The sequence below is a fragment of the Callorhinus ursinus genome, unplaced genomic scaffold (genome assembly GCF_003265705.2).
Source record: "Callorhinus ursinus isolate GAN/ISIS: 27379988/994484 unplaced genomic scaffold, GSC_fseal_2.0 scaffold1, whole genome shotgun sequence".
Lineage (NCBI taxonomy): Eukaryota > Metazoa > Chordata > Mammalia > Carnivora > Otariidae > Callorhinus > Callorhinus ursinus.
Window position 1 is genome coordinate 142580136 of NW_027397063.1, and position 12359 is coordinate 142592494.

Sequence of the window (12359 nt, forward strand, 5' to 3'; positions counted from 1 at the left end):
AGTTTCTTCATCTGAACAGTGGGGACAGTGCCTCCTTATGGGCCGTAGCGGTGGGTAAATGAGAAAGGAACACTAGTGCCCGTTTGGGGAATAGCTGCCACTCCACGGGCGCACGCTACCCGCGAGGTTGTGAGTTGTCTCGTGCTTGGCAGCAGCCTCCTCCCTCAGTGCTTGGCTGATCATTGCCACGGAGTACATGGAATCGCTCTGGCCGCTGCCGCCCAGGTCAGACGAGAACTGAGGAAGAAATGGGCTCAGCAGACGCCCCGTCTGGTCCCCGGGGCTTGAGGGGCGTGGTCAGGATGTGCTCTCTGCGGGTGGGCGGGGCCAGAATGAACAAACTGCGTCTGCAGACTTCCAGCAATGCAGACGGGAAGGGAGACGGGTTTTGTGCGGGGCCGGGCGGCGAGCCCTAAGTTCGTCTCCTCACAGGATGGACCCCACAGCTTACGCCGAGCAGCTCAAAGAGGCTGGCAACCACGTCCTGAAGAACGGGAACTTCTCTCTCGCCATCAGAAAGTACGACGAAGCCATCCAGATTCTCCTGCAGTTATACCAGTGGGGGTAAGTGCTGGGATTTACCCCGCACCTTTGGTTTTTGTTTTTGTTTTTTTCAGTAAATGGAAACTCCCTCTGTCACTTATGTTTTCTTCCCGTTTCTTACCACACCGCCTAGTTTCTGTTTTCTTTCTCCGCCCCCTTCCTAAGTATCCTCTCAGTTCTGTGAGCTCAGAAACTGCACAGAGAATACTAAGTGATAGGGAAATGGAAAGTGAAACACAGGGGACTGTTGCACAACTTCCCCCTTCGTCTGGTGATGGGAATCAGAGTTCCTGGGATGATCCAAGGCCCCAGCGTCTCCGCTGTCATTTATTTCGTTTTCCTGGTTCTCTGTGCCCTTTCCCGCCCTGGCTACAGTGCGTTCCCCGGGGAGCTCAGGCTCACCTCTTTCCCTGCCCCTTCAAGTCGACCTGTACCCAAGCATTTAAGTACCATGACATGCTTAACGATTATGGAGGACCCCTAAGAGCCTTTTGTTTATGTAAGCTGTAGCTATCACTATAGCCAGGATTCGAACTTAAAACTAAGATAAATTTAAAATATGTATTCATCACCTCCTTAAAATTTCAGTAATAAACTCATTCCATGTCAACCTCGGGAGCATATTTTAATGAAAAATAAGTGTATTTTCCAAAACCAGAAGCTTCGTGAGAAGAGTGGCACATTTTTCATTTTTGCAGAGCTCTTTCTCAATAGAAGACATCTGACTTCTCATATCTGCTTCTACATTCAGTCCTTTGGGATATCACACATCATGTAGCCTGGAAGATTCCTCGAGTACATGTGAGAGAATGTGTGAAAAAGGCACATAATATCTTAGTTCCTTGTGACCACTGTAACCAATTACCACAATTTAGTGGCTTAACACAATACATGTTTATTATCTTACAGTTTTGGAGGTCAGAAATCTGAAATGTGAGTCTCACGAAGCTAAAATTGAGGTGTCGGTGGGGCTAATCTTTTGCAGAGGCGAATCCATTTCCTTGCCTTTTTCTGCTTTGAGTGGCTGCCTGCACACCTTGGCTTGTGGCCCCTTCCTTCGTCTTCACTGTGCATCCTTCCAGTGTGCTGTTGCACTGTCTCACTGTCTCCTGTTCCGTATCACGTCTCCCCCTGTCTCTCTCTCACAAGGACCCTTGTGATTGAATCCTAACCCAGGATAACCTCCCCCCACGATCTAGAAATTGATCACATCTGCAAAGGTGGTTTTTTTTTTTGCCAGTAAAAGGTAATATTATTTAGGGACCATTATTCAGCCTGCTACCATTGTGAAAATATTTGACCTTGTGGACCACCTGAAATGGTCTTAGGGGTTCCCGCATCATGCTTTGGGAACAGCTGCAATAGAGGTTGTCATTTGTGGGGTGCATGCAGCCTAAACTTGTGCTGGGAAATGCCACTGAATGAAATTACTGAACCATGCCTCCCACTTCCTACCTTCTAGCACCTTGGTGTCTACACTCTAGCTGGATGTGAGTTGAGTGTAATTGGTTTGGGTCTGTAATTCTGCCACTCCTGGCTCAGATCAGAACTGTGTCAAAGCTGGGCCTGGAGTGCAAGGCATCTTTCTTTCTTTCTTTTTCTTTCTTTCTTTCTCTCTTTCTTTCTTTCCTTCTTTCTTTCTTTCTTTCTTTCTTTCTTTCTTTCTTTCTTTCTTTCTTTCTTTCTTCTTTTTTAAAGATTTTATTTATTTATTTGACATGGAGAGAGAGAGCACAAGCACGGGGAGCAGCAGGCAGAGGGAGAGGGAGAAACAGGCTCCCCGCTGAACAGGGAGCCCGATGTGGGGCTCGATCCCGGGACCCTGGGATCATGACCTGAGCCAAAGGCAGATGCCTAACCAACTGAGCCACTCAGGTGCCCATAGCATCTGACTTTCTTAAAGAGGAAGTGTTGTGTAGTGGTTATGACTGTAGACCGACCCCACACTGTGGGGCCACTAATGGGACTTCTGCCTGGACCCTCACATATTGTCTTTCATGGCTTTCCTGACACTGCTGCCCTTGCCCATCACCTGCAGCCTGCCTTCCGGCCACTGCCAGCTGACATAGGGATTTAGTGCTTGTGGTTTACTGAGCATATGTTCTCAGGAGGAGGGGGCCGAGGGAAGCAGGATGGGTCAGGGGAAGGTTCCAGGCAGGGATGGTGTGTCAACCAGAGGCAGCTTCAGCCTGACCCTCTGGGGGAGCTCCGGAGCATGAGCTCTACTGCAGAGCTGGTCCCACTTTGGGGCAAGGGAGCTGACCTTTTGATTCTCACTTCAGCCAGCCATCTATTGATGGCTGTCTGGTCCCTAGGAGTTGTCCTAAGGAGTGGGGTTGTACTAGTCAGCTTGGGCTGCCGTAACAAAATACCATTGACTGGGTGGAGTCAACAACAGGAACTTACTTCTCTCAGTTCTGGAGGCTGGTAAGTCCGAGATCAAGGTGCTGGCCAGTTGAGTTTCTGGTGAGAGCTCTCTTCCTGGCTTCCAGATGGCTACCTTCTCACGGTGTCCTCACAGGGTGGAGAGAGAAAGAGGAAGAGAGAGAAAGGAAGCTCTCTGGTGTCTCTTCATATCATGAGGGCTCCACCTCATGACCTCAGCTAAACCTAATTACCTCCCCAAAGGCCCCATCTCCAAATACCATCACAGTGGTGGGCAGGCCTTCAACATATGGATGGAAGGGCACAATTTAGTTCACAGCAGGGGCATAACTTCCTGGGGAGAGGGCAGATCCCATTAGGCTGAGGGCAAATCTGGAGAACAGGGCACTGGGAGCCCCTAGCGGCAGCCAGTGTTCACTGCAGCTGGGGATGACTGCCCTGGCCAGGGTATCTGGGCTGGACACCTGCAGTAACAGCTTCCTTGCCAGTCACCCCTTGGCTGTCCCACTGCCCCTTCTGTGCTTCTCGGGCCCTCGTCCCTTCAGCTAGCGGGAACGATGGGCAGTGACAGAAGCCGGAAACATAAAGCACTGAGGATGGGGCAGTAGTAGAGATGATTTTTACTTTGCTTTTTATTTGTGCTTATCTGCATCACCTAACTTTTCTATAATGATTTTGTAGTACTTTTGCAATTAAAATATTCAGTAAAAAAGAGGTATAAGCCTGGCTTTTTTTTGCTCATGTGTTTTGAATCCAATGACACCTGGGCTTTATTTAACATATTGTGGTACACTTTGCATTTGTCTTCAAATTCTGTTGTGGTTTGGCACCAACCTGGTAGTGTTATGCCCAGACCCAGGCAAGAGGGACCCGCCCTGACATGCTTTAGAGGGCCCTCCTGTGGCTTCCCTCCAGCTGGGCCCACCACCCAGGCAGGAGTCTGTGGGGCCACAGGCTTTACCCACCCAGAGTCTTTTCCTCCCCTTTGGTTCATTCCATAGGTACCAAGACCCTGGAATTCTTGCCCATGGACTCTGCTTCCAGGGTCTTCACAGACCTCCTACCCATAGCCCATTCTTCCCAGGGCTGACCAAGTTCAGGGGTGTGGACAGCACTTGGAATCGTTCCTCCTGCAGTGCAGGATGAAGGCTGAGGTGGAGGGAGTGGGCAGGGGTGCAGTCCTGGATCACTCTGCCCTGACACATTTCCTACCGTTCTAAATTTGAACCAGTTATTGTAAAGTAGGAAGATAGAACGTATTTTATGGAACACTTTGTGAACTTGATTTATGATCTTCAAATACTTAGGCTAGCACTGTCCAATAGGACTTTCTATGATGATGAAGATGTCCTATAATACAAAATGTGGGTATCGAGTACTTGAAATGTGGCTAATACATTTAAGAAACTGAATTTTAAATTTTATTTAAATTAAATTAAATATGAATAGTTACACAGAGCCAGTGGCTACCATATTGGACAGTGCGGATTAGCCCCAGGGTGTGTGAGCCCCATTTGCACTCTGGCCCTGGGTCCTGCAAATGTTAGGGCTGCCCTGTCTCTACACTACAACGGTGCTCATCCTGCACCTGTCATGGTAGGTGCGTGGGGATGGTGTGGTCACATGTTCTGAAAGGCCCTTCCTGTGATACGCTTGCATCCATCCAGCGTGGACATGCACGTGGAGGGGCTCACCCCACACTGCACCAGTCAGTGTCTGGTCTCTGCTGAGGCTCAGTGGGAACTCCCATCCTTAGGACCGATCAGCACCTTCACAGCATCTTCACCAAGGTGGTCTCTAAAAAATGAAAAGATCCATGGAGATGAGTCAGAGGTAGAACTGAGGTGTTGAGAACATTTGTCATGAAAAGGAGGGGACGATTTGGGAGTGAGGAGGGACAGACTTGTCCCGGGTTTTCTGGGGCAGTGGGGGCTGGAGGGCCAGACGTGATAGGTGTAACTGGGACGTTAACTGGTGATGGTGGCAGCCAGGCCCAGCATTGTGGCCTTCAAGGGTGGTTTCTGTATTTGCAGAAAGACAGCTCTACTGACCGCCGATCCGGTCTGTTCTTTCTGACAGGGTCCCCCCCAGGGAGCTGGCTGTGTTGCTGTGCAACAAATCCAGTGCGTTTTACAGCCTTGGGAAATGGAATGAGGCCTTCGTGGCAGCCAAGGAATGTCTCCAGTGGGATCCAACCTACGTGAAGGTACGGTGACAGCCGGGGACCCTGCCTGTCTTCTCCTCACCTGCTGCCTCTCCTCCCTTTCTTTTTTTTTTTTTAAAGATTTTATTTATTTATTTGCCAGAGAGAACACAAGTAGGCAGACAGGCAGACAGTGGGAGAGGGAGAAGCAGGCTCCCTGCCGAGCAGGGAGCCCAATGCAGGGGTTCGATCCCCAGGACCCTGGGATCATGACCTGAGCCGAGGGCAGACGCCCAAGCGACTGAGCCACCCAGGCGACCCTCCTCCCTTCTTTTTTAAAAATGGAAATATGAGGAGAGCTTTGCATTCAACTCTTTGCACTTCAGACAGATACCCCTAGGGCATGCGAGCCCCTCGGGAGAAGACTAACGACAATGATGGTGGCCCAGTGTGGAAATGCCCGTGTGTGTGCGGGGAGCTCTTGTGTTCTGATGTAGTTACCTCCCCGCTGGGAGTCTAAAGTGTTCTTTGGTGCTTTCAAGTTTCATCGTAGCAAAGTTTCACTTCACATCATTGTTTCACTTGCTAGCTGCGGGGACACATGACACGGATTCTTCAGAAAGAACTTCTTACGTGGAGATCAGGGAAGGTTTGGGAGGCCAGTCAGCCAGCCCCTCTCTGGTGTTAGCCAAGGTCAATAAACGACCATTTGATTGTTTTTCTCAGCTGAAATGCTGTCAGTGCCCATTCTGTAAGGCACCTCAACGTTCTTCATGCCTGAGGCAAACAAACGGACAGGCAGACACCATCCCAGCTTTTGAGTAACTCACTATCGGTTTGGAGGAGGACGGAAAGCAGAATCAGAGACCATAATGGAGTTGCCATTCAGGAGCCACCTGAGGCACATACAGTGACGTGTCCCGTTAGTGATATAGACCACTGAGAGCGAGGCGCGGAGGTGGGAAAAGCGCAGGCCTTGTTGCGGACTGGTTTCAGCAGCCCGGAGGAGCGCCTTTTCCCTCCTTAAGCCTTCCTTCCCCCCCCCCCCCCACCCCGGACTGTAGAGGGAGATGCCACCAGGATCCTAGAGTTGCTTCAAGGATTCAGAGACCTTAGTTCAAGTTGTTGGCACTCGGTAAACAGGAGTTTGCATGATTTCCTCAGGGGTCTGCATTTTGTGTACGACTGCTAGAAGTGGAACAGCGGGAAGTGGCCAGGGGCTTTGACCTACGGATTCTACATCCCTGAGGGAGCGATTTGTCTGTTTTACCTTAGGCCTCTTCTATTGGAGGATGGATACTTTAGGAATTATTGAATAGTTTTAAAAATGGGAAAGCACTCCTGAGGAAATCTCCTCAGAGGCATTTTAGGATTTTCCCCATCCCCCAACTGGATTGGGGGCAGGGAGGGAAGGAGTTGGGGGCATCCGCACATTCCTCAGGCACATTCCTCAGGCGGTGGCCGGACTTCCTTGAGGGGCCAGGCCTGCCTCAGTCTGTGGCAGCACAGCGACCAGGACCCGCCCCCATTCTTACTCCTGGGTGTCTTCCTCTTTCCCCATTCTTTCCCACCTCCGGTTCTCTCCCAAATGTCCTCTGTAGGGGGAGAAGAACGCTTTCTGTCTTCCTTCTTTTGGTTCAGTGGCTGGGGCCCTGCAAATTTGACTGACAAGAGACAAATTAACAAGAGAAAAACATACAAATTTTATTTTGTGATAATTTTTACATGACACAGGGGCCTTCCTAGGAAAGACCCCAAGAAAATCAGATAGGCTTGAGAGCTCATATACATTTAAAAAAATATTTTATTTATTTGAGAGAGAGAGAGAGAGAGTAGGAGGAGCAGAGAGAGAGGGACAAGCAGACTTGGCACTGAGAGCAGATCCCTACGAGGGGCTTGATGCCGTGACCCTGAGATCATGATCTGAGCCAAAATCAAGAGTCAGAAGCTTAAAACTGACTGAGCCCCGCCCCTAGAGCTCATATACATTTTTAACAGAGAGCAATAAACTGTGGAGACAGGTCAGACAAAGGAAAGGGGTTTAGACATCTGGAGCCCCGGACTGTGGGAACACACGTACATGGGGGAAACTAATGGGAGGGAAAGCAAGGCTATCTTAGCAATGCTTAGCAGTGTTGGTCCCACAGTGCCGATTTCTGTCTTCTTCATGGCCATAAAAATTCCCTGGGAGAGGGGATTTATGGCAGTCCTCGTTTTTTAGACTTTCTGCTTTTAGTCAGATAAGGGAAGCTCCAAGAAGGCTTCTTTCTACATCTGTTGAATCTCAAATGCCTTGGGCTCAAGATAACCCTTATGCCAAAGTGTCATATTTTGGGGTGGCATATTCTGATCCTCTTCATTCCCCTGCCAAAGTAAAAGATGAAAGAAACTTAAATCTGAGTAGGGCAAGGAAGTGGGGAATTCTGTATCCAGCTTACCGAGTTGGGGGAAAAAAAAAACCCACCTTCTCCCACCCCTTTTTTCTGATTGTTATCTGAGGTTCTAGACTTTCAAATGAAGGTGAAAACAAATCGATAAATAACCAGAGATTTGGTGTCAAGTGGAATTTTTAAGTGCTTGCTTTTTTTTTTTATTAAGCTGGTTGGTGAACACTTTTTATTTATTATCTTAGAATGCTGTCTTGGTAGGTCCTGGTGTGGATTCCCTTAGAGAATCAAAGAGGAGAAAAGCAGTGTCATTTTGTTCCTACTCAACGTACGCAGTTTGTATATAGGCAAAACTAAACCATTTTCCTCTGTTACTCATTGTAATTTTCCTCTACAGAAAGAAAAAAAATTTTGCCTCTGGTGTACATGGCCCACAATGTGGAGCTCAATACATCTCAATGCTTGTCATTACCATTTTCATTTTTTTTTTTTTCCCTCGGCTACATACCCAGTGGAAATTGTGTTTACTTTGATTGAAAGGAACAGGGAACAACTTCTGTGTTTACATGACAATCTCATTCTTTTCTGGAACTCTGTCATCATAGGATTTTTTCATTCTCTTCTTGCCCGGGCTGTGACTGGAGGCATGAATAAATAAGCCACACATATAATTGGAACCAGTCCTGCTTCCTCGCTCCGTGTCATGTGTTAGATGCTGTATCAGTCATGGATTTGAAAGTGATTATTTTCTTCGCGGTTAAAAAATGACAGGAAAAATGTGACACACAGCATGATGTGGGAATGCTGTCTCCAGTGCTTGTTAGAAATCTGTGTTTTCATAGAAGTGAAACCTCTACGGTCCATTTCCCCAGCTCATCAATCTTGCCTTTCCTTTTAGCAGCTGGTTGGAAGAGATGGGCGAGTTACGGTTTTGCTTTTCTTCTGTCCCAGGGATACTACCAAGCTGGCTATTCCTTACTGCGGTTGCGCCAACCTTATGAAGCGGCTCGCATGTTTTTTGAGGGTCTGCGACTTCTGCAAGGCACTCCAGACCAGATCCAGGTTGCTGATTTCCTCGTGGGAGTCTTCACCACTATGGGCAGTAAGTTGGAAGGGGGAGGGGGAAGCCTTTGTTCATTCTTTCTTTCCTTTTTTTTTTTTAAGTCCTTGTTATTTTATTTGAACGGCTCCTGGGGAGATAATTTCAGGGTGTTTCTTTGTGGCTTATTTATGTCGTTAGACTGGAACTGATTTTCACATTAGAAAGCATTTTGGAAGGTTTGGTGGCTCATGTCCTTGTAAAAACAAGAAAATCCTTTCGCAGAAACCACTTAAAGCTCTGCCAATCAGACTTCAGTTTTCTCTGTTGCTACTTAGAGATCTTTCCCCCTCTATGCTACTGATTTTATGTGATTTGTGCTCTTTCCTGTGATGTTTGCATGTGTTTCTCCAATATGCCGAGAAATAGTCCTGTTTGCTATCAAAATACCCTGGCAGGGCTGATGGAGGTGTCTCAGGATTTCTCTGCCTTAAATGCCCGTGGTTCTTGGTCATGCCGCTTGGAAAAAAGAAGAGGTAGGTCAGACGAAGAGTGGTGGTCAGCAGAGCAAAGTCTACTGAGGGATAGTACAAAGCTCCTGGAGAGGGAGGGGGACCTGAGTGGGTTGCCCCTGGAGTTTCTAAGTTTAGCGGTTTTTAATGAGTTCTTCTGTGGAACTATCTTAAGCAGCCAGGTTGTGCTGAGTTGTGCCAATCAGGGCTTTGGTCACATTATCTACCTATTAGGTTAATGTCAACATGCTGATGGTCTTTTTTGCTGACATCTGGGGGCTTATGTCTTAACTGCCCCTTGCCTGTGATAGTGACAAGTGCTTTGTGGTTAATTGTCTTATTTTAGGACGTTTTGCAGAAGTCAATTCTGCAAAGGCTGCAAAGCAGAATGCTAGTGCGCTCCTGTCTAAGCTGTGAAACAGGATGTTAGTGCTGTTTTATCTTAGCTGTCCTGACTCCGTATTTTCTTGTTGGGGACCCTGGCCAGGACTACTTCACTGTCCAACTAACTGCTCACAGAGGGTGCTGTGGAAGCTGACGCGGTGCTCAGGGCCTCACTGGCTCTGCTCACTGCAACGGAGGACCCAGCCACTCCGTGTAGGAGTGACGCATGGAGGACTTTTTGCATCACTGCCTTGAGTTATTACTCTAACGACCTGGCCGTGAGCTGGCTTTGTCAGTGGCCTGGATTAGGCAAAAACTGAAAACCATAAAACACGATGTAACATATCCTTGCCAGTGACAAAGGAGCTCTCTTGTGCTTATCTTGGCACGGACTAAAGTTCTGCCAATGACCAGGCCATTGTTTTCAAATATTGCGTTTGATCGCATTTAAGATTGTACTGACTTAAGATGTGCCGTTGGAAAATGTTTTGCCACTGAGAGTCAAAATCAGTTGTCACACATGTCCCGATTGTAGAGATGTTAGAATGTGAAAAATGGCACATGTCAGAATTGCGGGAAAAAGGTCTTTGGCTTTCAGAGGTGGGGAAATTGATTCAACTGTTGCAGATCCACCTGTTCCCACTGCGATTGTGGGAGAGCAACTCTTGTGGTCTGTGGCCGACATTCTACAAATTTGGGCAAGTTTGGCAGATGGGGGAGTGGGGGGCGTGAGAGCCATATCAGGCAGGCAGTGGGAAGGGGTTGGAGGTCGGCACAGCCGAGTCCCTTGGACAGAGAGGTGGAAGATCCCCAGATAAATGCTGACGGGTCCCAGGTTTCCAGTCAGCCTTTTGCTGGCAGTGACCGAGCCTGTTTCCCTTTCCTCTGAGTGTGATGGCTTGGCGTGTTCCCTACCATCCCTCATGTCGTCTCTGCATCTTTGTGAAGTCACTGTTTATTTCTGGGGGACTGCTCCCTTAAGAAATCTGGATGGTTTCCCTTCTGCCACCATCCTGAGAGGGGGCACTTCTTAGAACTTCATAGGGCAATGCATCCCATACTTGTATACCAAAATATTTCTATTTGTAGGGTGAATGTATGTCCACGGTCCAATTTCTAAAATTTGAAAAATGTATTTGTGGAAATTTTGTATCCTTTTGTGCAATACTGTTTATTTTGATATTTACTTATTTTTGGAAGTTGACAATCCTGGAGGAGGTGCCGTGTTATTCTGGCACCTGCCCTTGCTCCTTGGATGATCTCATCCATGAGTTTGAGAAATGTGGTTTGGAGGATCATGAGATGCAATGGACCACTAGGTTAGAAGAATGTGTATTGACTAAGAGAGTTGGTAGATCTGGGTCCCCGTCTTTGTTTTTGTTGTTAACTAGCTGCATGATATGCCGTGAAGCCTGACCTCATTTGTCATCATTTCTCATCAGTTGGGTGACAATAATATTTGTCAACATCTTTCTTAAAGGATGTGAGGTGCTATTTTTTAAATTTTTTTTTAACTTCTTTTGAGTTTCTATTTCCTCCTCTATAAGTGGAGATAATAGGGCAGTGCCTTGTTGGTCTGTTTGAGGGGTTAAATATTAGCGCGTATTGCGGGGCTTGGCATATGGAAGAGCTAAATCCCACTGCCTAACTCTTGGGGCATTGAGTTTATAGATGAACCTAAAGTGTTTCCACTTCGTTCCATTATAGAGTACTTTTACTTTGAAAATGCCTTTGACTTTACTTTTACTTTGAAAATGCCTCTCTTTCTGATATCTTTAATTTTCCATTTGTCTATCTGTGGACCTTTTCCCAAATGTTCTAGACTCTGCCCGGGTTAAAATTTCTAAACTATGGAACTTTCTTTCAGGTGACCCCATTGTTTTGCAAAGTTTCTTGCCCTGTTTTGATCATATTTTTACTACCGGATTCTCAACAGAAGTGTGGCAATCTGTAATAGAAAAGTTGGCAAAAAAAGGATTATGGCATGTAAGTAAAAGAAGATGGCTCTCTTGTGGGGAAAGTACATTCTTGGTTAAATGGATTTTTTCTGCCTGCACTGGGGAAGGGATTTTAATTTATTATCTGTTTATTTTGATGCCAAAATAACTTTTTAACTGCACCATCATTAAAGATAGAAAGTCACTGAGAGATATTAATTAGTCAGTTTCTGTTTTTTTTTAAAGATAGGAAACATATTCAGAACACCTAATAATAATATTAGCTAATGTTTATCACCCTCAGATTATCACATTATATATACTATATATATTATATAATGTATTATATATCACATTATATATAATGTATTATCTCCCTTATTGCTCTGTGTCTTCATTGTCATCACAGAAGTGTCAAGTTCAAGTGCTAATGATAATGTGGAATGAGGAAAATAAACGATTGCATGTTCATCTTCATCATCTTTTTTTTACTGCATTTGCTAGTGTGGGCTCAAAAGACCTGCCTGTGTTGCTCTGAGCAATTCTGTGCTGCTTTTTTTTTTAATTAAAAAAAAATTTTTTTAAGATTTTATTTATTTATTTGAGAGAGGGTGCGTGTGTGCGAGAGAGCACGAGAGAGCAAGAGAGAGAGAGAGCGAGAGCGTGAACATGGGGGTTGGTGGGGGAGGAGCAGAAGGAGAAGCAGACTCCCGGCTGAGCAGGGAGCCTGGGATCATGACCTGAGCCAAAGGCAGGCGCTTAACTGACTGAGCCAGCCAGGCGCACTGCGTCTGTGTAGCTTTAAGGGACTGCTGCCCACAGATCATAGTGAGGCTGCAGGAACCAAACCCAGGGCTGGGAATCCAGAGAATGGAGGAACAGAGTGGACTGTGAGCCTGGGCTTCAGTGTCACACAGATGCCTCCTCAAATCATAGTCTTCCACTTTCTATTTTGGGCTAATTACTTCCCCTCTGAGCCTCATTTCCTCATTTGTAAGATGCAGGATATAAACTTACTCTTCAGGGTTT

The 12359-nt window shown here is 46.7% G+C and overlaps 1 protein-coding gene across 1 annotated transcript in view; it reads left to right on the plus strand.

Moving 5' to 3' along the window:
• Positions 1–338: 338 nt before the first annotated feature.
• The window catches only part of TRANK1 (tetratricopeptide repeat and ankyrin repeat containing 1), an 82909-nt gene continuing 70888 nt past the window's right edge, over positions 339–12359 (plus strand). The window contains exons 1-4 of the mRNA XM_025884638.2: positions 339–564; positions 5008–5134; positions 8410–8560; positions 11261–11379. Of these exons, the coding sequence (XP_025740423.1) occupies positions 434–564; positions 5008–5134; positions 8410–8560; positions 11261–11379 (528 nt within the window). The 5' untranslated portion in view covers positions 339–433. The remainder of the gene's footprint in view (positions 565–5007; positions 5135–8409; positions 8561–11260; positions 11380–12359) is intronic.